We start from the raw sequence: 26729 nt of genomic DNA, 5'->3' as shown, positions 1-26729 counted from the left end.
AACCTTTAACATTTATTAATTGGAAATAAACTCAAACTTAAAGACAAATTCTGAATCCTTAAACCTGCAGGAATATTCTGTAATTAACACAACAAACATGTCCACCTGCTCCTAAATCTTGACAAAAAAGAACCAAAATATCAATGGATCATGACCCAAGGATAGTCTTATCATACTTAACTTGCTCACTGTAATGATAGTTTGCGACCTAAGCGACTGAGCCAAATCCCATGTCTAGTAACTACTGTTTGGTCTAATAAGTTCACCTAAAATTAGTCCATGTACTAAGAGTGAGTGAGTTGGGTTTAACGCTACTTTTAACAGTATTCCAGTCATATCACGGCGTGTCAGCTTAATGTGGGAGGAAAGCATGAAGTGATGCAGGTCTCAGACGTTTACCACTTCGGTGAAACCCACGAGCACTGGTATGGTGCTGACAAACCTAGAAACATAATCGGGGCGAACAGGGATTCGAACACATAATCATAGGTTTCTGGCGTGCCCAAGGGACGCAACTCTGCACAGCGAAACGCGGCGCCTTAGACGACTCGGCCACCCGTGCCCCCTACCCATGTGCTGGACTCCAAAGTTTTGAACACATACAGCAATGATACGATTATTTCAACAATCCAAATGACAAAATATTATAATTGGATGGCATTGTTACCATGGTTACAATTATAATACAGTATAACTAGGGTGAGATAATATCACAAATTTCCAAGCAAACAATTTACATTTTAATGCCACTTGTCCATCAAACTGTAAAACAATCATTAACAATCTATACTAGCCACATAAAGAAACTGTGCACGGAGAAAATATATTCTGGATTGAAATACAACACAGCAAGAACAAAATGATGCAGACGCTGTAGCAGCTGAATGATCGGACCATAAGAAAATGTCAACGGGACCTGAACAACATCTGTAACGATGACGTCAGAAGATCAAAATGGAGTAGGGGGTCAAACGACAAAGTCACAAAGTCAATAACGGGTATGACCACCCTGTGCGTGAATAACAGCAGTGCATCGGCGACGCATGGAGTCCATCAAATGGGCATGGAAGGCCTGGGGAATGGCCTGCCATATCCTCCTCAAATCCTGTGCCAGGTCACGGACGTTATCTGGAGGATGTGGAAGACGACGCAGACGGCGCTCCATTTCATCCCACACATGCTCTATTGGGGAGAGATCTGGAGAAATTGCAGGCCATGGCAGTAACATGACATTGTTATAGTGAAGGAAATCCATTGCGACCCTAGCCGTGTGAAGACGAGCGTTGTCCTGTTGAAATGTCAATCCCGGGCCATGACGTTGCAGGAAAGGAATGACCACAGGCCTCAGAATCTGATCTCTGTAGCCAACACCGGTGAGATTGCCCTGAACAACCATCAAAGGGGTTCGGTGCCGTGCTGTTATCCCACCCCAAATCATCACAGAGCCACCTCCAAAATGATTCCTCTCCACAATACAGTTGTGTGCATAACGTTCTCCCAAACGCCGGTAGACACGTTGGCACCCGTCACTGTGGGAAATGTTGAACCTCGATTCATCTGTAAAGACAACATTTCTCCACCATATTCGAGGTTGGCGAACATGATTTCGACACCATCTTAGACGGTTGACTCGATGACGGTGTGTCAGGATGGGACGTATGGCAGGGCGTCGTGGTCAAATCCCGTAAACGATTCCTGGCAGTGTTGGGATGGATACGGCGCAGTCCAGGAATTGTCTGGGACGTCGTTCCTGCCGTTTGGAACCTGTGTCGGAGATGTGTAACTCGAATCCATCTGTCCTGTCTTGGCGTCGTTACTCGGGGACATCCTGAACGTGGGTGGTCAGCAACGTCATTTGTGTTCTGATAACGCCTCACCAATGCCGATATCGTGTTACGATGGCATTGGAAATGTGTTGCCACCTGTTGTTGCCTCATTCCCGCTCGGATCATTCCAATGGCTTCATGACGCTGTGCAGCTGTCAATCTTGGCATGATTTGCTTGTGATATGCTTGTGTCTGTGCCTGAGAATTTTTGAATTTTTTAATGACCACAGATCATGCTTTCCAAAGTGACAGCGAATTTTGAGTTGCACATGCTGTGTACAGCTGCACAGGATGCACGTGCAGTAACACATTGCACGTCCATAGGCCCCCATCAATGACGTCATATCGCATGACACGTGCATGAGCGTTTGAATGTCTCCAATAATTGTTGTGTTCAAACCTATCTTTCATAAATGAACGGTGTGCCCTTATATCTATATTTTCTCCGTGCACAGTTTCTTTATGTGGCTAGTATATATAGAATGTAAGATATTTATTTGTATTATGTCTCCGGCTTGTAATATAGACGACCCTCTTATATAATATCAAATGTTATATATAAATTCCATGCCTACATCACTACCAGTGATTCAAGAGGCCACCTGCAGTTTTAACTCCACAGCAGAATAACTTTCATATAAATAAATAAATAATTGATACATATTTTTATTTTTATTTGGACCAATCTTTCTTCATTAAATGTTTCATGGATTTATTCTGACTTTTTCACAAATATATTACAAGCAGGAAACATAATAAAAATAAATATTTTTATGATTAATTTATTTCTTAGACTGGCTGATTTTCAGTAGGGGAGGTGGGCTTGTGAAACGAAAAATGAAGAATGTGTGGCCTAAATGTGAACCTTGAACTTCCACTGTACATTTTACACTTGCATCATGGGCCTATGGCCTACAATACACTTGATTAAAGAACTATAAATAGGTATATAAATGAAGCTAGCTGCATCCAATCATGTAATATTTTGACATCATCTCATTAGCATGTCATAAGGAATATCTTAATATCATTACATTTTCAACAATGAAAACTTCCACATGAATGAAATTTTTACCAAGATCCTGTATAACACTGATGAAAAAAAAACAAAAAAATAAAACTATACCTTATCTTAAATAAGTATCAAACATATATGTAAAATAAACTATTAAACTCACAGCACAACACATTTTTCCAACATATACAATTTACAAAAACAAATAAATCTGCAAAAACATCAATAAGGCATGAATCATAAAAATGAACAAAATACAACTTTTTTTATCCTTTACCATTAAAATATATCTGCAAATTTCACTTACTCGTGTACTCTGCCGTCGCCATGGAGATCGGAAAGCCCGAAACTGATATAATGCCAGTGGGGAGGAATATGCCTGCCGAGGTCGCCAGGGTTGGCGTACATGCTAATATAATCCAGGGGGTCTGGCCCACCCAGCCTGAAACAGAAACATGGAAATAAGTTTCCCCGTCATGTTCATGCCTACCCCCAGGCAGGAGCTCGGAGGAGTGCTCTTGCATCACAAGTAGAGGAGAGGATGGCAAATGGATTCTGCTGGAAAAAGGCATTTATTAAATCTTGTCTAAAAATAATTTTCTAGTAGTGTTGAGGATGAGTTTGCTTAAAAAATCTTGAAATTACATTCAAACATTCTTTCATACCTGAACATTTATTTATTTAGGACAATTATCTACCAATCATTTCTACCTTATAATATATTATATGAAGGAGATTAATATAATTTAACCTATATGCAGAAAATTGTATATTTTGGAATATATATTATCTATCTTACATATTAATTTCTTATCAGAAATGGCCTTGTAAATTTCCAATAGTGACTTTCATTGACTTTGTCTTCAAGTCTTCAAAATATATTATAATAAAGGTATTATAATATATATATGTCATTGGGATGAGTTCTGACAGACTATAATATTAATTTTGGCAGTTTACATACTGTAAGTATTCCCTGATACATTTCATTTACAAAATGCAGCAGTGAAATAACATAGAAAATGTCAATATGAGAGGATGGCAAGAAAAAATTGGATGTGGTTAATTGTAACTATTTTGTCTTAATTTCAACACCCATTGATATTGTTAATCATGTTTAATATTTCAAACATTTCTTCTGCAAACATTTGCATTTATGGCAAACAACTTAACTCACTGTCTTGGTTGGTTAAATGCTTTCATTTAAATATTTCCTGGGTCTTCTAGGAGCCAAAACAACAAATTGTTGCAGGAAAAAATAACTGATGTATTAACAAACAATGCCACTCTTTTTTTACAGGTCAGGGATCTTAAACTAAAAAATAAGCACGGGTCGTAAGAAATGACGCTAAAAATACATTTTATGGTACTAAATAAATTGGATTACCATTGTGCCCATTGTGTTGGGGGTTTGGTAAGATAGCCATGAATGATAAATGCTCACATTTCACATTCGATATAAAATATCAATACCGAATAGTGATGGGTTTGGGCCTGATTTTCGTTTTGCAATTTATTAATATATTGCATGCGCTCTTTCGTCCGTAATTTGTTAATAAGCCGAATAAATGGACCCATACCATAGACTCCCACCCAACTTCCCAATACCTTTGTTGCAGAGCTCCAGATAAGCTGCGTATCTGCGTAAAATATGCATCAGAAATGCAGAAATATGCAGTAAAATAAAATCCAAGCGTATCAAATACGCAACGAACATTACAGATACGCTACAAAAAAAAACTTGTGTGTATCATCAAAATATTGTGAAGTAACCCTGAGTATTCGATTAGCAAATCAGCAACTTATTTTGAAATTATAAACGGGCATTCCGTCAACCTTGCCAAACTCCACGATGACAGTTACATAATGATAATTTGCCATCACACTTTCTTGTGGAAGTATCGTGGTATTTGTGAGTCCTATAAAGCCCTCGAACCCACATGACACCAGTTTGCAGGGACTAGATGAATAGTGTTTTTAAATATTTAACTTTAAAATCCACATGTGTAAAAACTAGTGGGTAACAGAAATTTGAATACCCAGATAGAATTACTGATACCAAATGATTTTAAAATGCATGGGTAAAATACCCACAACACCAAAAGCTTATCTGGAGCTCTGTTTGTTGTCATCCATTTTGTTGGATATTACTATGGTCACAATATATGTATATTACTCACATCATATAGGGGAAGCTGGCAGCAAATAGTTTAGCATTTTTTAGCACAGGAATCAGTTGCTAATTTCTGAATTTCAATTCAACTTGTCACTTATGTAAACTTTGACAAGAAGAGGAAAATATGCATGATTTGAAAAAACGCAATATACCAGGACTTTCCAACGTATTGTGCTACGTATTCATTAGTGTTTCAAATCGGGGTATACCGGTAATACTGCGCACATCTAATACAGAAATAAGTTTTCATTTAAAAGATTTTATGTTGGTACTTTATTATATTGACCATATCAGTCTGACTTCACTAGGAGCTGGATCACTTGATCATGTTGATATGAGAAATTTTCAACACTACGTTTGTTTTACTTTGTAGTTTTATTTCTAAATATTCTAATTGAAAAAAAATAGAGTGAGCTGGCAAATATTTCTCCCCATTTTTATGATTGTAGGTGGCTCTTAGCCATCGTCGCTCAATTCATGAACTGAAAAATAAAAGTGTTTCAAATATCCAATATCTGACACATTCTCATGGTATAAACATTCTTATTTAACTCCCATAAAAATGGTTAATGATTGTGTATGCTTATAATATATACACAGAAAATACAACTTAATCTGAAAATAATGGTTGGTTATGAGGTGATAAAATATGATCTACAGTATCTTTACTGTTGCCGTAATTACACCTTCTTCTTTGTCTACTTCCATTGCAGACAAGAATTTTAACAATCCTGCAGTAATGCCAACATAAATATATCTCTTCATTTCTTATAAGCAAAAGGCCACAAACACTCCATGATGTATAAAACATGTTCTCTGAATTTGAACAGTAACTTGTGTCCTGTTTCCCTACTTTCCCTGCTTTCCATGTTAACAACTATACCAAATATAAGTCTACAGGACGCTATCACTTTAGGATTTCTGTTTTAACAACTATACTGAATATAAGTCTACAGGACGCTACCACTTTAGGATTTTTGTTTTATTAACTATACTGAATATAAGCCTAAAGGACGCTACCACTGTAGGATTTCTATTTTCTATTTCTATTCTGAATATAAGTCTACAGGACGTTACTACAATAGCATTTCTGTGTTAAAACTATACCAAATATAAGTCTACAGGATGCTACTACTGTAGGGTTTCTGTTTTAACAACTATACTGAATATAAGTCTGCAGGACGCTACTACTGTAGGATTTCTGTGTTAAAACTATACCAAATATGAGTCCATAGGACTCCACTACTGTAGGATTTGTGTTAACAGCTACACCAAATATAAGTCTAAAGGACGCTACCACCACAGGATAGAATGTCCTATAAGGGGACGACCACTTGATTTTCTAAGGTAGGGGGCCAGGGCCTTGTTCCACAAAGCAATTGTAGCGCTACGGCTGTTATAAACCTAGGTTAAAGCATGGGAGTTACGATCACCTTAGCGCTATGATCACTTTGTGGAACAGGTCCCTGATATATATTCTATAAAATCTAATCTGTTTCCAGAAAATGGAAAATACTGCAAAAACAATATACTGTCCTCAGGTGTTACACACAAATTTAATTGTTAAATGGTTACGCTTGATGTTTAAAAAGTAACGTGTTCAGTCTCCCCAAAATCTGATGAGCTCCTCCCGTACAGGAGAAACCTGTGTTTTTTCAGTGCTGAATAAAAAATATCCTGTCTCAAACAGAAATCCCAGCCCCTCTCAAACCTTGAACATTAAATTGTCAGTCTTAAGAAGACAATTCATGACACCTAATGTCAGTTAACGATAAATATCTCCAGATAAGTTTCCAAATGCATTAAACCTTTGGATCCGTGAAGATCCGGAGTAGAATAGGTCTTCAGCAACCCATGCTTGCTGTAAAAGGCGACTATGCTTGTTGTAAGAGGCGACTAATGGGATCGGGTGGTCAGGCTCGCTGACTTGGTTGATGCATGTAATCTTATCACAATTGCGTGGATCGATGCTCATGATGTCAATCACTGGATTGTCTGATCAGAACTCGATTATTTACAGACCGCCCTCATATAGATGGAATATTGCTGAGTGTGGCTTTAAACAACAAACAAACAAAGCAGTAAACCGTTATCAAGATTAATGTGTATCGACTGTAGCATCAAATAATTACCATTAAGTTTTCCCACAAAAATATTTTCCCATTCCAATATGGTGAAAGAGTTAAGATTCCAAGCTGCTTCTAAAAAATCAGAATGTCATCTGATATTGGAGCAAAGCCCAAAGAGACACACAGGTCTTCATTGTTTATCAGTTTGAACACACAAGCATTGGTACGACGGTGTGGAACATAATTTAAGGGTGGACCTAGGATTTGAACCCACTATCAGCAATTCCTCACACAGCTAAGGGACACAACTCTGCAGAGGTATCTGCAAGTGCCAGTATGCAATGGGCTATACAGGCTCTGGTAATGTATGGAGAAGGATGGGTTTTTTTATCACCATCAATGACATTATCTACATGATGTATCCTGAAGGTCATTCACTATTGGGTTTTTTATCGCATACCAGTTTTATCAGATCAACATAACAATCATAAATGCATCTGTTTTCTAAAAATCCAGATTAGAAAGATAGTAATTCTACCATCCTAATCTAAGTCTTCATCAAGAGTGCTGACAAGTGGAATCCACGACACAAGCAGACAACAAACATTTGAAACATTTCTTGACATCTGAACCAAATTCAAACTTTGCAAAAAATAAATAGTGGTCATACCTCATATTTACATATCTACTGTGTCGATTATCCAACAAATTTTAGATCTCTGAACAAGTATCACAGTATTTCCAACAATTTGTGAAATAATAACTTCATAATAGATCCATAGATGTCAAAAATGCAGCAACACTAGAAAAAAGTAGGAACATCAAAACCTAATGTTGTAACTTGATCAAAAATAAAAATATGCCCAACAACATATTATATGTTGCTACAAAAAAATATCATAAAGACAAATGACAATGATAAATGCCAAAATAATGGGCAAAAATAATATTTTCAATGTGGCTGCTGTAATGGCCAAGTTTCAAGTCTGATCAGAATTCTGTGACTTCATAGCTGATGATTCATACAAAGTTTCAGCTTCATTAGCCATGTAGTTTAATAGATGTTCAGAAATATTAGGGTAGGTAAAGGTCTTGATTAAAAATCAAAATATGCCACCATAGGTGGTATCATTCACACACAGTTCAAACTTGTAGGCCGTACAAACAACCGGACGACAAAGCGCCACAACATAAGCCCACTTCACTTTCAGTCAGGTGAGCTAAAAACTGAAGCGCTAACAATAATCAAAGGTTCCCTCTCCAAACTTCAAAGACTGAACCCTACAATATACCATCCCCAACTCAAAGACATTAATCTTAACACAGCGGTTTACATGTGGAAATCTAAATCAGTTAGCACCTGACATATCAAAAAATCATTTCAACCAACACAACAACACAACTAATTATCACTGGCCTCCCCAGACCCTAATCTGCCAAGCATGTCCATATCTCTAGCACCCCCACCATGGTATACGCTGTATATATCCCGGCTGGTGTATACGAGCCCGGCCCGCCTGGCCGTGTATACATGCTATAGTCCACATGGGGGCATCTGGATCAATATTCTCAACCACTAGGTGCCCCCCTGTGAAGTCCCACATACAGGGAGTCTTTGTGACGCTGTCACTACCCTTTTCTCTACCACTAAGTTATGGCATCTCCCTATGAGAAAAGGTGGGGGAATCCTCCAGTCTAATGTGCTGTGGGGGTAAACATGCTCCATGTGGGGTCTCCACGGGATAATCAACTATATCATCCCGACCCCGCCCTGACCTCCCACATCATAATATTGCCATTGTATTTCTCCTGAAATAATCAATATTAATCATTTTGATTGTCTGATGGTGATAATTTGCTGGATCTGATAGGATAATAATGAAATAGCATATATATCATTCAGGGCATAATATTTATGATGATTGTAGAGCACTTTAGTGTTAATATTTTTTGCAGTCATGTACGTCATATACTGAATAAAAGTGGTTGGTGATCATGAATAGTTTAAAGAATATATTTAAGTAAAGATTGAGCACACAATTTCATAAAAAATATCCCCAGACATATTCAGGATCCCTAACTTATTTAGTTCAGTATACATACAAAACCTGCTTACAGTGAAAACTCCTGCATTCCATGGCCATACCAATCCCGTAAAATCATCCGCAGTGACAAATTTCTGGATTAACAAATCACTGGCTAGAAGTACAGGGATATATCTAGACCAGCTGAGAGACCGATATTCAGCTCAAAGTCTACAACAACTGTCATCAAATATTGAAAACTTTTTAAAATTTCCCAATTCATGTTAATATGTAAAATAACCAATCTTATTGGTTTGTAAAGGTAACCTGTATTTCACAGATAATAGGACAATAAATAGGACGAGATTTTAATGCTTAGTTATATATTATCGCATTGAATGCAATCTCAAAATACAATGTTAAAATATCTCTGAATATAAGAAAATAAGAACTTAACCCCAACTTTGAACAAAACTATTTTTAGGTGCTGTCTATAACACATGGTGAAGTTATCCCTCCCCTGCTAAGTCCCGACATTCCTCTAGCCAGGCTCTTTCTTCTCGTCAAGACACAGGTAGCCAGGCATCCATAGTGAAATCCCCGCCCACGGATCAGGTGAGAATAACATAGGTCTTAACAAGATGGTAATTATCGGTGAAGGAACTGACCTCCCACATGGGAGATTTCTAGTTACTGACCAGTGGGTGCAAGCAGGCATGAATTTAGAGAGACCACCACGAGGAATTACAACTCCATGCTTCTAACAGTGGTGAATATACACCACAGTCAGGAGTTATCATGTTATATAGTTTCTTTACAAGACCAACTGACAAACCAAATCTAAAATTAGAAGAAATTGAACATTATTTTTATATATTTTTCAACCACCTACATTGAAGTGTTAGCCAATTTCATAAATCAAACTCATAAAAAATAAATGGCCTCACTTTGAAAAGCTTGGCTGGTTTTAATTACCAACATGTTTAGTTCATTTTAGTTCTTGTTAGTTCTCTTGACAAAGAGAAGTTGATCTTAAACTATCTTATGTAAACATTCTATTTACTCTGTAGAGACACTTCGACTTGGCTGCCATTTTTAGGTCTAAAGGCCCAAATTGACTGTTTACTCTTAAAATTATAACCCTAAGAAGTATAGAACAGGGTTTTACATTTCTGCATATTTGACACAATAATTTTCTAAAATATTCGCAAAACCCTTTGATATGAGTCACAAATGAAATCTAAATTCAGACTGAGAATTTACAAGATTTAAAAAGAAATACTGACTCCAACTCTACTAGGCATTTAAAATTTAACAAATCTACAAACTTTCAGAATTAAATATATCTGAGGTGAGATAAGGTGAAAATGGGGTTTGACGTCACATCAAACATTATTGAACCTATATAGCGATGTGCATGTACGTGTAAGTGTGTGTGTGTGTGGCTGCTTGTACTAGTCTGGACTGATGCCGATTTATAGTGCTAGCCCACTAAAAGATACCATGCCACAGTTTAACATGAATAACCCACTCAGACACAGTATACTGACTCCGTGCAGACCAGTGCTTGTTTTAGCTCCTTAATGCCGAGCGCCAGACTGGGTAACAACAAGTACCATCTTTTAACGTCTTTTGGTATGACGTGGCTGGGGATAGAACCCCCAATCTTCTGCTCTCCTGGCGGACACTCTACCACTAGACCACGGAGGCGGTCAAATTTATCTAAGAACTCAACTGTGAGAACTCAACTGTAACGTAAAGTGAGTGAGTGAGTGAGTGAGTTTGGTTTTATGCCGCTTTTAGCAATATTCCAGCAATATCACGGCGGGGAACACCAGAAATGGGCTTCACAAATTGTACCCATGTCGGGAATCGAACCCGGGTCTTCGGCGTGACGAGCGAACGCTTTAACCATTAGGCTACCCAACCACCCCCCTGTAATGTAAAGAAAAACATGACTCTAAAACTTTGAAAATGAGCCCCCCACAAAAAATATATATGATAAGACATCATGACTCATTTTCACAAGGCGATGTAAAACCCTGATTGAACGGCACTATTTTGTCACATTCTGTACATATACAACTGGAAAGAAACATATTTACACATCTACATGAAAGGGATGTTATCTACATGAAAGGCTCTTTTCCCCCTATTTTTATAAGCTTATCAAACATTTGCTTTCATTTCATATCTCAACATACTTAAAATGTTCTAAACATGAAGTGAATAAGTTTTTCAAATCTGGAGAAACTCAAACATTCAATAATTTATCACACAATGTACCCTTTACCACCCACTTATCACTCAAACATGTCAAAAGCAATACTTTTTTATATTAATATGGAGGATTTATTCTAACAAAAGTGTTTAGGTTTGTCAAAACATGTATAAATTAACTGTGTATCTGAATATTTACATTTAATTCTGAATAACAACATATGTAGGCCGGTTTAGCAAGTCAACTATAATATTAATCTGTGCTTGATGGTAAATATATTTACCGATAAAGTAACCAGCATTCACTTCAGTCAGATAGTGCTGGATGGTAAATGTATTTACCGGTACAGTAACAAGCATTCACTTCAGTCAGATAGTGCTGGATGGTAAATATATTTACCGATGCTGTAACAAGCATTCACTTCAGTCAGATGGTGCTGGATGGTAAATGTATTTACCGATAAAGTAACCAGCATTCACTTCAGTCAGATAGTGCTGGATGGTAAATATATTTACCGATGCTGTAACCAGCATTCACTTCAGTCAGATAGTGCTGGATGGTAAATATATTTACCGATGCCGTAACAAGCATTCACTTCAGTCAGATAGTGCTGGATGGTAAATATATTAACCGGTACAGTAACAAGCATTCACTTCAGTCAGATAGTGCTGGATGGTAAATATATTTACCGGTACAGTAACAAGAATTCACATCAGTCAGATAGTGCTGGATGGTAAATATATTTACAGTGAAAAGAACATAAATACAGCACATAAATGCGGAAGCCATTTAAGGCCATTGTTTTTAATTATTTTCTTGAAATTTCAAGTTGATAAGTTGAAATTTCAAGTTTGTATCTTGAAATTTCAATCTCACATGTATTGAAAAAAATCAAAAAATCAACTGGCCCTAAAAGGCTTCTGGACATAAAGAAGTGACCTGGAAACAAAATCCACTCTTGTTATCCGCTTATATAAGTGATAGAGTGAATTGGGTTTAACACCGCTTAGAAAGTATTCCGGTTATATCACGGTGTGTCAGCTTGATGTGGGAGGAAAGCCTGAAGTAAGGCAGGTCTCGAACCCAATATGATAGGTTGTTGGCCTGCCCAAGGGACTCAACTCTGCACTGCGAATTGCGGCACCTTAGACGACAAGGTCACGTGACCCGCCATTTATACAAAATACAGGCAATTTTTTCAAAATTGAGCATCCTTATACCTCATAATAAACAAACTTCAGTGTATTGTTTTATCATAAATGCCATGATTAACTTTCTTATGCATGTCACTGAAGTGTGTTGGGAGTCACCTGCACTCGCTGTGTATAATATCAATGACATAAAAGACACAACACACCGACAGCTGCGATAACGAGAAACATTTTTGTTCGCCTATGTCAAGCCTGATTTGCTCCAACCTTGCCAACGGATGTTGTACTTCGATCATGAACACCGGTCTAAAAAAGTTTAATGTTGCCCCCTAATATCTCCACATTCAACATATGGTAGACTGCAAGCATTAAATTCAAGACAAGGAAATTGATCAGCCATAATCAAAGCTAACTCTAACCAGTTAATGTCAACTGAGACTTGTTAGGGTCACATCAAATATCACCCCCTACATCTGCGAATTGGAGAAACGTGATCCTCACTATCCCAGTACTTCCACATAATAACATACTATCAGTAACACTAACACCGCAATTCACAATAACCCTGCACTCGGACAAAAGAAACATTGTCTAGCAGATGAATAAGTCCCCTTGACAAAGTCCAAAATTTCCAGCTAGTTAGCAGAGAGTCGGCAATCATCCATCAGTTTCAATTCATTGATTCTCTGGCAAATCTCGTTCATACTTTTTGTATATGTTATCCACCTGGATTTACCGGGTTTGTTTTTTTTCTCATTGATTGGCATTGTGCGGCTACTTTTTACCATTGGATCATTATCTTTACCACCTCCACGCTCTCGCCCAACTCCCCTTCAGTGTCAATCCCCAATCTTGCGTTAATCATTCATCTTTCTCAACTCCCCTTAGGGTATTGGAAGGCTATTGGTCCATACTCCAGTAATATTGCATGGAAGTATTTTCCCAAGGGAGCTGAGAATTAAATATGAATTCACATTAGAAGCATTGCAGTAAGTGAGTGTGTTTTTGGTGAGTGAGTGAATGAGTGAGTGAGTGAGTGAGAGAATTTTAGGTGCATTTTGAGTAAGTGAGTGAGTGAGTGAGTGAGTGAGTGAATACAAGCACTTGTAGCAATATTCCAGTAAAAGGCGACTATGCTTGACGTAAGAGGCGACTAACGGGATCGGGTGGTCAGGTTCGTTTACTTGGTTGATGCATGTCATCAATCCCAATTGCGTGGATCGATGCTCATGATATTAATCACTGGATTGTCTGGTCCCGACTCGATTATTTACAGACCGCGTCATATAGCTGGAATATTGCTGAGTGCAACAAACAAACCAAACTAAAACATCAAAGTAGGGGACACCATGTGAGAATCAAACCTGAGCCTTTGATATGAAGAACCAAAGCCATAACCACTAGGCTACACTAGGCAATTACTTCCTCCCCCCCCACCCTCACACACCTACTCTTCTGTAGGCGTTTGTCACTGTAGGCCTTAGTAGGGCGAACCCTTGCGTGGACGCTGAGCATAGGCCGAACCCTTGCGTGGACGCTGAGCAGGGGTAAATTACGGAAAAACACTAAAGCCTGGGTTCTTGTCCAGTCTCTTGTAACATAATCAAGCTGTAAACACTGCTTTACCTCCAAGGTAAGCAAGATAATGGTATACATGACCAATAAGAATTATCCTTCACCCCCTTTAATATTCATCATTTCCCACTTCTGCTGTCATCTCATTATCATGCCTCACCTCCTCCCTTAATACAGGCACCCCTGATCACTGACCCACCCTCTTCACCCCCCACTCAAGCACACCAGATCACGCCAACAAACACTGAGGACCCCTGATCACTGACCCACCCACTTCACCCCCCAACTCAAGCACACCTGATCACGCCCACAAAAACTGAGGACCCAAGTCTCACCCCGCCCCCTCCTCCCCCCCCCCCCCCCCCACACACACACACACACTCAAGCACCCCCAGATCACCCCCACAAACACTGAAGGTCCCCTTGTCACTCCCCCTACCCCCTTACACACACACTCAATCAACCCTGATCATTCTCACACACACTTCACACTCAAGCACCTTGGTCACTCCCCCAACCCATCACACACTCAAGCATCCTGGTCACTCCCCCGAACCCATCACACACTCAAGCACCCGATCACCCCCCAACCCATCACACACTCAAGCACCCGATCACCCCCCAACCCATCACACACTCAAGCACCCGATCACCCCCCAACCCATATCACAAACTCAAGCTCGCTGGTCACTTCCCCAACCCATCACACACTCAAGCATCCTGGTCACTCCCCAACCCATCACACACTCAAGCACCCGATCACTCCCCCAACCAATCACAAACTCAAGCAAGCAGGTCACTCCCCCAACCCATCACACACTCAAGCACCCTGGTCCTGGTCACTCCCCAAACCCATCACACACTCAAGCACCCGATCACTCCCTGACCCATCACACACCCAAGCACCCTGGTCACTCCCTGACCCATCACACACCCAAGCACCCGATCACTCCCTCCCACCACAGTATCAAGCCATCACCTGACCCAATGGGCCCCCTGTTCAAACCTTATCTACGACCGAGGTTACCTCAACACACGACTGATCACAGAGTTCTTTCGACAAATTTGACACCTCCCACATACAGATGTCACAAGATATACCTTGTCGCACTGTAACAAAACCCATTGTCTAACCACTTACCCCAGCAAGGCAGTGCCGTGACGCGTTCATTCATTTCTTTTCACTTATTTATGTAAGACCAAAACATTTCATATTCTGATAACTCGTCACGATATGGCTGAAATATTGCCGATGTGACGTAAAGCATTAACTCACTCACTCACTCATATTCTGATAATGTAACAAATCCTCATTTCACTAAATCTGCTTCCAAAAGTTTTTTTAAATTCCTGACATAAAAAGATAGCTGTACCTAGGGCACTGCAACCCATATACAACATTAGTTTGTCTCCCTGCTAAGACCCAAAAGAATAAATTATATAATGAAGCCAACTCAAGTCTAGAATGATTTGGCAAGTCTAGATTACCTCAGCATCTAGCCCTGAAAAAAGCATAATGTTGTGGGCTGTATTTGGATTTTACTTTTTATTTGTAGATGTATATTTTTAAGTAACTTTAAATTTATTTCTGGGACTAAATGTTAGTCTCTACAAATTTACTGAGAGATTGTGGATAATTTTTTCTCTCAATCCATTCGCAGAGTACTTTGATTCCTCCTGACAGAAACATGAACTATACATATATATGGTCCACGCCTAAAATAAAAAAGGTGACACAATTTAAGTGAGTGAGTGAGTGAGTGAGCGAGTGAGTATGGTTTTACGCTGCTTTTAGCAATATTTCAGGAATATCACAGCGGGGGAGACCACAAATGGGCTTAACACATTGTACTCATGTCGACAATCGAACCCGGATCTTCGGTGTGACAAGCGAACGCTTTAACCACTAGGCTACCCGACCGCCCCGACACAATTTAAGGTATTCAAGGGACACAATCATTCTTCTTCAAACAGTAAATAATATGATGCCCAATTTGCAAATAATTTGTTTAGTTCATCTTTTTGAAAATAAATTTGTATCAATGGCAAATATCTATGCTTTTGCTAAATATGTTTCATGTTGGATTTATTAAACTAAATTTACACTTGTAAATGAAAAATTTAGCAAGCAACAAAACGTACAATAGCAGGCGTGATTTATTTTTTTACTGAAAACAATGTCCAGCAGCCCATGATATTATTGTCCAGAGCAGGTGAGCTAAAAGAGCCTGGAACAAATGACAATCCAAACCCTCAACAAGCACATACCTTCCCCATCCTTCAAAACACTCGGAACCTTCTCATTCTTCCACCCCAACCACACACAGGCACACAGGCACACCCCCACACACAGGCACACCCTACACTTCTTCCCCACCCCCCATCCCCACCCCTCTTCCTCACCTGCCTTCACACACACCACATACACACAAACCCGCTCACACGCAAAAGCAAAGTCTTCAGGTACACTGGGGGTAACACAAACCTACCTACCCTAAATTAATACCCCCCTCTACCCCCCACCCACCCGACTCCCTCACCCTCCAGGGGGTACAGCTCCAGACTAAATTACGTCCCCCCACTGATCAACAAGGCCTATCAGCATTTGCCACCACCCACCCCGGATCTCCACATGTGGTGGAGGTAAATCTGACTGTCAGCGAGGGCTCTCCCGCTACCAAATGAACCACGACAAAGTCTTTTTCATACACTTCACATGCACCCAAGACCTGTAGAAACCCCTGGGGGCAGATAAATTCAACCTGTTTCGACCCTCTGAAATAATGTTCAAGAGCTGTCTTAGCAGTTTAAACAGTACCTCTAATCTCCTGCCATAAACTTTCCTTGCAGTATCAAGCCAATGTCAACACCGAATCTGATAAATCTTCAAAAGTATTTCATTTTTTGCTGTTATCTTAAGCTCTTGATATTTCAAATGAATGTAAGAACTTACAAAATTGATTACATCTGTCCTCTTTGTATCTGTTTTATGAATTGGTAATGTTGAAGAAAATTAACCATAAATGGATATTTATCAACTGAATAAGTCACGACACACGTGCCAACCAAGTCCTCGTCAGTTGGCTCTGTTGATTAGCATGGGGTATTTACACCTCCAAGTGAGCTTTCTTCCACATAGTCACCATGGAGAGAGGACCTATTCTGCCCTGAAAACCCACAGGGAGACAAGCATGGGGTACTGGGGACCTATTCTGTCCTGAAAACCCACAGGGAGACAAGCATGTGGTCCTGGAGACCTATTCTTTCACAGAATCCCAATGGAGAGACAACCATGGGGCATTGGGGACATATTCTGCGAGTTTCCTAACATGGAATAACATAAAATAAGTCTCATATGAGAGACAAAATGTAACTAAGTTAAACATTCAACTAATATAAAACAGTTTCAAAGGTGCTTCAGGATCTGCACAAAAAAATGGTTCCATGATCAAGGATAAACCCCAAAATAACAAGCATCCCTGAAGCACAAAAATAAAAATAAAACTGCTGGGTAACGCCACAACATACTCAACATCATTCAATGGATTTTGCCCACTGAGAGGAAACCGTATAAAACTTCCTGTTTTCTGTCAAAATGACAACTCTATTCAAAAAAAATATGTATTTTAATATTTTCTCTTGGCACATGTTACTATCTCATGAACTGGTGGAATACCAAGGACAAGAAATTACTGATGTTATTTTAAGGTATTTCATGTAATTGTTCCTTAGCTGAGAGATTACACTGGAATTTAACCACTGTTATCCACAAGGCCCCATCCACCTTTTACCTATGTTGGTATAAAAGTGCCTAAAAATAAGAACCTGATCACAATCCAAACCCAATGGTAAATACTTGTCGTGAATAAATATATGAAACTCGTTGCCATGGAAACTCAAAAAAATATTTATTTAAAAAATCCCAAACCATCAAAAGGCTACAGTTCAAAGCTAGATCTATCTATGTGTCATGTTTGGTAAAGAAATATTTTAACATTTTCAACACATGCTCCAGAAACAAGCACCACCCTCATTTTCAGCCTAAGTCAAAGTTGTCAAAATAAATTTTTCAAAAATCCCAAACCATCAAAAGGCACCAGTTCACCACAAGACCAATCTGTGCCAAGTTTGGTGAAGAAATATTGTACGTTTTTCAAGATCTGTTCTAGAAACGACATGTTGCACGGATGCACGGACAGTGTCCATTTTAATAACCCCCTCTATAAACGTGTTGCAGGAGATAAAAAGACAATATAAAATAGACCCACGGGCACTGTAGCTCACCTGGATATATAGTCAACAAAGATGACGGGACAACCATGCTCCAACATAAAGCTCATTTGACTCTCAGATCCAAAGTATCGAGTAAGCATGGTTTTACGCCACTTTTAGCAATATTCCAGCAATATCACGGCAGGGGACACCAGAAATGGGCTTCACACATTGTACCCATGGTGGGAATTGAACCCGTGTCTTCGGCGTGACGCAAACGCTTTCACCACTAGGCTACCCAACCGCCCTGCCCAAAAGTATCGAAAGTAAAAAAGTTGAGTTTTTTTAGCTTTCATAGTGACCGAAACACTAATTACCTACAGGCCATATTTAGAAACAGTATAACCAGGTGTAATATTGTTGATCAAAACACTGAATATATTATGTGGGGGATAACATAATATTATACCAAATAGAAACAAAAAAGGCTAAACTAATATTTAATCACCTTTTGCAAAAATTATCTATTAACATAGAACAGAAAGAAGAACAGAATCTAGACTTGCCAAATATTGTAGACTTGATGGGGAGGTTTTGTGGTAGTGTTGTTACGTGGTCAGTGTTAGAGGCTAAATACACACTACTTTTTTTTAAGCCTTATCAATAAGCTTTGTCTCAAGAATCCGATTGTGACAGCCATAATTTCAAATAATACCATCACATGGTCAATTTAACTAACACAAAAGCATACAAAATCTAGATATTTGTTACTAATACAGACAAATCCCCATCACCACATTTTGTCATCAATCAGGTATCAATATTCACTATCCATGTTTGGGGCTGCAAAACAAGCATATAGCTCTGATCATGTATAATGTATCTAGTGCTTAGTAATGGTCTGTTGCTGCTGTAGCTGGGTGATGTGAAAAGGCCAGACCCCCCACACAGAAGCTCATGACCCCCCACAGAGATAAGGAAGGCCCAGGGGGCCTATCTCCTGAAGAATCAACTCTCATTATTAATTGACAAGCAGTTTCCCTGAAAACTAATTTGGCGAAGTTCATGGTTATTTGTTTTTGATGCATACATGCAAAGATTGTGGTTGATCATTAACATACATGGATTCCACAAGGGGAATTAGTTGTTGTCAAGCACAACTTTCTCCATATCTTTGTCAAAAACTGAATAATCGTTTACTAAAATGTAATTGTGACTGAATAAAATTCAAGTATACATTTGCCAAAATGTCCTGGTGCTAAAATAAGGTGATAAAATGAAGTAGGGAATATTATTATCATTAAGTATTGAATTTACTTAAATAATACACAGAACCCTAAATAAATATATATTGAACAAAAAAAGTTACAATTTGAATAGTGTTAGTGTTAATGTATTGCAAGCTTTCGTTTGTGATACAATGTGGTACAGTGTTCATGATACGATACATACAGCGATACTTTCTTCATGAGTGTAAAAGTTTTGTTTTAGATGCTTTTAGTCATAGTCCAGTCATATATTCCCAGGGACACTAGTAGTGGTCTTCATACATTGTACCAATGTGGGGGAATCAAACCCAGGTCTTTGGAGTGACTACACCCGTGAAGACCCGGGTTAGAATAGGTCTTCAGCAACCCATGTTTGACGTAAAAGCCAACTATGCTTGTCGTAAGAGGCGACTAATGCTAGGTGGTCAGACTCGCTGACTTGGTTGGTGCATGTCATCATTTCCCAATTGCGTGGATCGATGCTCATGATGTCAATCACTGGATTGTCTGGTCCAGACAAACACATTTCGGCGTGACAAGCCAAAGGCTACCCCAACACCCTCTTTAATCAGCAGAATCACTATGCATCACACTATTCTAAACCTGCATGAATGTACTCAAATTTTAATATTAATGTTGAAAACAAAAGCTGACATGGTTTCAAATGCTACAGTAGCATACATGAGATATAATCCAACTGAACAGTGTACTGAATAATTTCACAAAACAATGGACTATGTATTGCCAAAATAACTATCAATATCAACTTTTAAACATCTGATATGCAGATAATTAAAACAGTTTGTGAAACACTATACCGGTTTTCTCTGAAGCGATTGTGATTCGCATCGATGAGCTTCATAAAATGGTGCATCAGTGAATTTCAGCAACTATGCAGCTATTACACTGCTCCGAGCACAAATAACTTTGTAATTTATATGCATAGAACCATACCATAGTCTCCTGTGTTAAATGCACACACCCTATTTACCTGACCACCCTGAATCCTTCAACACTTAAACAATTTCAGTTCATTCCCTTCAGTATGGATCCTTGACAAAATACTTAAGCAGACAGTTCACTCCTTGATATTAGCATTGATTAGGCTCCATTCACAGCATGTGTGGCAATAGTTATTTTCATACACAAACATGAATAACATTCTTTCCTTCACCAAAATAAATAATGTTCTACTTCTTCATCAGAATGAATATCATTTTGCTAAAATGGAAGTTTTATATAATTGCCGACATGTTACTTTTTTTTCTCTGATTGATTGATTGTTTGTTGTTTAACGCCGAACTCAGCAATATTCCATCTATATGACGGCGGTCTGTAAATAATCCAGTGATTGATATCATGAGCAGACCTGTCAACCCCTCATCATGACAATGTGGGAGATTTGACTTCAAAATGGGGGAGATTTGACTCCAAAGGGGGAGATTTTTAAGATAGTGAAGATAAGATAATTTCCAACTTTTATTTTTAATAATGTTACAAAGAAAACCAAATATTTTGAAACAATAAATAATCAATAAGTTTCTTATACGTACAGCTTGCTTAATTTCCGTTTGGATTTTCCTCCTCCAAAAATAAACCCAGCACAATCTACCCATATAACTTTCGTTCAAAGATCATCTCAGATAAACGCAAACAGATATTGAAATTTCACAATCGGTAGCTTGACCAGTTGACGACGTGTTCAATCCGACCAGTTGTCAGGCTTCGTTACGATGCAGGTTTTCTGAGTATTTGGCGCGATGTTGGTTACAAAATTCGCCAAAGAAATATCAAATGCCTTTATCCTGACGCAACATCATCGCCCTTAATTTCAATAAGATATACTGGGTTTTTTTCTGTCTGCGGTAGTCTGTTGACAGTCCCATTACTTCGCTCCTTAAATTTCCTAGAAATGTTCACGTTATTCCATTCCAAGAAATGTATGCCATATTTGGAAGTACTATTACGTTTTACTACAATTTATGAATGAAATGAGTCTCGTTGTCGTTGTTGACCTTTCTGACCTTGATGTGTATTAATCTCATTGGTTGACTAGTACTGTTGTATGCAAATTAGATTGCAGATCAGGGACACAAGCAAACTATTAGCCAATCAAATCGTGTAAAATAATCACATGATACATTATCGCGAAATTTGATAAAGTTCTGTTTTGATATTTTCTGTGCACACAAGTCACGATGTCAGTCAAAAGGAAATTTATAAGTTTCACTTTAAACTTTGACTTTGAAATCCTAGCTGTGAGGAAGCCTGATCGTGTAACTCATTGTTATTTCGACTACCGAATCAACCAATCACGCATAGTGTTGTTTCTGAAGACGGCGCTTGCAGGACATATTTTGTTTTCATTTCCAAGAGTTCAATGACGTAACTTTGAGGTATCTTGATGTTTTAACAAAGTTTCTGACAAATCTGATAACCAATAAAGTTATGTATAACTGGACTGGCCATATGTATCTACGTTCTTAAATTATGGAAGAATAAACACGCTAAGAACACGATGACAACAGTTCATTTCATGAAGTGATGAATACTTGGCTGATTTTTCATTTCAAGTTCAACCCTTCAGGCACCTGTTAGGACTATCCGAGTTTTCTTAACAGTTTACATTGTTCAATCGTTCACCATATGAATTTAATTACCAGTTGATTAATGGACAAAGGCCCATCTGGGTCCCCCTGCGGGTGGCTGTGATAAGGGTCGCTAATCCGGGAGCCTACCGGACAGATCGGGACGCAAACTTCCCGTTCATTGTTTTTACTCACAGGACAATGGAGGCGAATTTTTTAAAAAATGAAAAATTCTGTTTTGCGGGAGAAATAGTCCATCTCGCGGGAGACTGGGAGATTTCATCAAATTGCCGTTAGTCACCTCTTAAGACAAGCATAGTTGCCTTTTACGGCAAGCATGGGTTGATGAAGACCTATTCTACCCCAGATCTTCACAGGTCTTTTTTTCCCCCCCCGAATGAACATCAGCAGTAAGGATAGCAGTTTCATTTCAATCCAACAATGATACTATAACCTTTCTCCATGTTCTATTGTTAAGTAATTCTGTAAATTAAAACATGGGCCAACAACATGCATAACAATGTTATCATGGTTATAAATATGTCAAAAAGTAGAATTAAACTGAAGCATATATTTTTAAAATTCTGTCAGTACTTTCCAAGCTCAGTAAATACCCATTTTCTATTTCTTTTAATGAACAAGCTTATTTTTAGTATTACACTTTTTTCAGTTGTACCATGGCAACAACATGTAACACTGTGCTTTGAGCAAAAAAAAGTACATTCAAAATAAATTGGGCATCATCAAATTGAGTCTTCATTTTTCCTCTGATTTTTGTTCGGAAGTGACAGTAAATCTTAAATTGAAAAACCAAAGTGACTCCAAAATACACAAGGGATGTCTTGTTTGTTTGTTTCTTGTTTACGCTGCGCTCAGCAATATTCCAGCCGTATGACGGCCATCTGTAAATAATCTAGTCTCGACTTGACAATCAGGTGATTAACGATCCATACCGTCAGGGTGTGAGAACACGCTAACAACAAAATCAGCAAGCCTGACCAACCGATCCTGTTTAGTCACCTCTTCCAACAAGCATGGGTTGCTGAAGACCAATGGTAACGCGGATCTTCCCGGGAGCAACAAGGGATGTAACAATATGCTGCCATTCATTACATCACAATACTCTAAGACACAATACAAGTATCAAATTGTATCATGAGATCATTCATCAATAAAAAATACATTACAACTAAAGAGTATAAAGAGTCCATAAAAAATGGAATGAGCACTGACTGCAGTGCTATTTCTGTCGGTAGGCGTAAGAGTGAGTGAGTGAGTATGGCTTTACGCTGCGGCGGGGGACACCAGAAATGAGCTTTACACATTATAAACATGTTGGGAATCAAACCAGGGTCTTCGTCGTGATGAGTGAACACTTTAACCACTAGGCTAACAATCGCCCCCAGTATGTGTAAGAGGACTGAAGCTACTCAAATCTACTTAACATGCTTTGGTCTGGCTTCTCTTCATTTCCTTTGATGCCTGAAGATCTGACAGAACAAGGCACAAGTTTCATGTATTGTGTATCTTGACCTTACTATTGAGATATGTATCACAGCACCCCAGAATAAATTACCAAACACTCAAAAACAACTTGAAAAAGAAGAGTTACATCGCTTTTAATAGATAGCTTAATGTTACCATAGTGACTGTCGACAAAAGATGTTAATCTCTGTAAATGCATTCTACTTTTTACCATAGTAACTGTTTAAATGCAAAAAATATGTTAATCACTGTAAAGGCATTCTTCATCAAATTCAAACTCACCAATAGAGGGCATTAGAGGCATACAGAAGTTACTCACAATATGTTGACTATTTATCATGTTTATTAACACATTTATCATAAATACTTCTCAAAGAAGTTAAGGAACACCCTATTTTTTTTTCATAGGAAAACATAATTTATCACTGTTCGAAATTAAGCATGAATGTCAAAGGGTCCTTGTCATATCTCTAATGATAAAGTAAATAGATTGGCAGAGCTCTTTGATTCAAATACCATAGAAGACCTCAGGAATTCCCTCATTTCAGTAACTGTTTGTACACACTCTAACCTCTTCATTATACATTTCATCACATTAGACCCACAGTGAAACCCTATTAATCTGGATGATTCCAAGTAACATTGTCTGGATTAACAAATTTCCAGATGAACATGATTAACAAATAGAGGCCTCTAGTAGCGACCCTCTTATTATATATCAGTGAGTGAGTTCCCAACAGTACACATCAGGAAAGCAGGTTTCAGTACTTTCCAAACTAACATGATTTCACTGTAAGTGCTATATTATGTACACATATTATGCACCTCTTGATTTAATGAACTTGATTTAACTTGTACCAGGTGCATGTTGACATGAAAAGCTAGTTGCACCAGGCAAAACCAGTTAGCAACCTGGTCCCATGAATTTATCAAAGTTGAAACATGGATGTATAAATTAGTCAAAAGAAGTAAATCTTAGATCTGTGATGACTGTGTCATGAATTAAAGATAACACAGGGATTAGTGAAATAGTATGGTAAATAAAGCTTAGAGGTACTAGAATCTTCATGGGTCTCTTGCATGTACATCATGTGCATATAGCATGTATAACAGACATAAAAACAAGCAAACTGCCATAGTTACAACAGGCAATTAATATTTACTGAAGCAGGGGGGAAACAACAATCAAGGCTTAATCAAACATGTTTTATAATTGATTTTGGCTAATTTGTTCATAAATCACCAAAAATTGGGTAAGAAAACTACTAATGATGACTTTTCAACAATCTCTGACAAGTAGCTATTTTGAACCTTTCAAGGATTAATAATATGGGAAAGACTTCAGCCTGTATCCGCCCTCCAGAAGTTATATCTCCTATGCATAGCTGCTCAATCCTTTTTATTATATAAATTTTGAGGGGGGATATGGGAAAGACTTCAGCCTGTATCCGCCCTCCAGAAGTTATATCTCCTATGCATAGCTGCTCAATCCTTTTTATTATATAAATTTTGAGGGGGAATACGGGCGGAAGTTTTCGAAATATGCACAGATATGAGAATATGACATGATTCCTATCTGTATCATGGATCTGATTTTACAAAATTATCTGTAGAACATCTAGTTTAAATATGAGTTGCAATTTTAGCATTCATGAATTTCATAAGAATATGGAAGATCAATAAGATTAATACACAATAAGCAGATATCCTAATTAGGGCAGTGATCAGAACCACAGCAGACAGCTCGTCCACATGTACCATACATCATACAGTCAGAATGTATCTTAATAAGTTTAGCCTATGTTCACCACTTCCCTAACTTATTTCAAAATCACTACTAGATCCTACTTTTGAACAGGCATTATTTAATAATTAATAATAATCATACGGTAAGAATGTATATGCATACGACATATACAACATGCTTGTTAATCTCAGCTAATGGAAGGTAGAATTCATCCTTCTGAAATTATTGTTACACTTCATCAGTCTAACACACATTATAAGGTTACAATGGTTGTGTTTTGTATGACATCTATAACAAATAGAAATCTTCAACTAAGTTATTTATCACAAGTATAAACTAGGCTAGAGTAATGAATCATTTTTTTAAGTCAATGCTGGCAGGTACTTCTGTCAGAAGTACTGACATGAGAAGTTGACGTTTTTTCGTTTCCTCGATCAGTAACAAAGCGTTAGAATAATCTGTCCTATTTGGCAATATGCTGCTGCTTGAGGATCTCAAATCAGAGCAGAATGAATCATACGTGATGGCAAGATGTTGAAGCATTGTTTTGATGGAAGTCAAAAAAGGGCTTGTCAACATGAAATCTTGTTAAACTTACCAATATTTCACTAAAGCTGTGACCTGCAAAGGGTTCGGCTGAGTAGGGTAAAGTCTCCGACATGCTGAATAAATTGCTTCCAATCCCGGTGGAGTCAAAGCAACGCCGGGCGTGGACGAGTAACTACCCGTAGACGAGTAGAAGTTCTCTCTCTCCTCCATTTTAGCTTCACTGTGGCATCTGGCTCTTCCGTTGTCTCCCTTCGGTAATTAAAGTGATCGAAATATGGTTGATTCCACACTGCTGCAATCCTAAGTGACAGTTCGTTTACATATATTCGTAAACTGTCTGTTAGCAACAAAGTTGTCCCTTTATATGTGTCTTGCACCACTAGCAATACAGTGACCGGCAACAAATAGTCATTTCGGTCGGCGTACCTGATTGGTGGAACAGCCAAAACATCTTCCGCTGTTGGACCACCCATACAGTCACGCAGTGACGTTACTTATAGGATTAGTTCATTATTGATTTTCCTCGTATATTTTCAGAGTTACAACGAAAGAAAATGTTCAACTAACTTCAAAATGTAATAATACTGATAAAAAGTAATTATTTATAGTAATTTGATTGAAAAAATACATACTCAGAACAACTAGTTGTTATTTCTTAAAATACTTCCTTCGGGAAAATGATAAGCGTGCTATCTTTCTTTCGGTATGTACATCTGCAAAACTGTAATAGGGTTTATCAGACAGAATTTTAATACGTTATGTGAACGACACTGAAGTACAACGTAAGTAAAAATGTATGACAAATAACATGTACAGATATTTT

At 38.3% G+C, this 26729-nt stretch overlaps 1 protein-coding gene across 2 annotated transcripts in view; it reads right to left on the bottom strand.

Annotated features, from left to right (window-relative positions):
• The window catches only part of LOC124142029 (suppressor of fused homolog), a 48224-nt gene extending 21883 nt beyond the window's left edge, over nt 1–26341 (bottom strand). For both annotated transcript variants that reach the window (XM_046510269.2, XM_046510270.2), the window contains exons 1-2: nt 25956–26341; nt 3149–3283 (exon numbers count right to left, since the gene is read on the bottom strand). In XM_046510269.2, the coding sequence (XP_046366225.1) occupies nt 3149–3283; nt 25956–26116 (296 nt within the window). In that variant the 5' untranslated portion in view covers nt 26117–26341. The remainder of the gene's footprint in view (nt 1–3148; nt 3284–25955) is intronic.
• Nucleotides 26342–26729: the final 388 nt, after the last annotated feature.

Source organism: Haliotis rufescens, unplaced genomic scaffold, assembly GCF_023055435.1.
Source record: "Haliotis rufescens isolate VD_foot unplaced genomic scaffold, xgHalRufe1.0.p SCAF_81, whole genome shotgun sequence".
Lineage (NCBI taxonomy): Eukaryota > Metazoa > Mollusca > Gastropoda > Lepetellida > Haliotidae > Haliotis > Haliotis rufescens.
The sequence above is the reverse complement of the archived record's forward strand: the minus strand, read 5'-3'. Positions and strand labels throughout refer to the sequence as shown.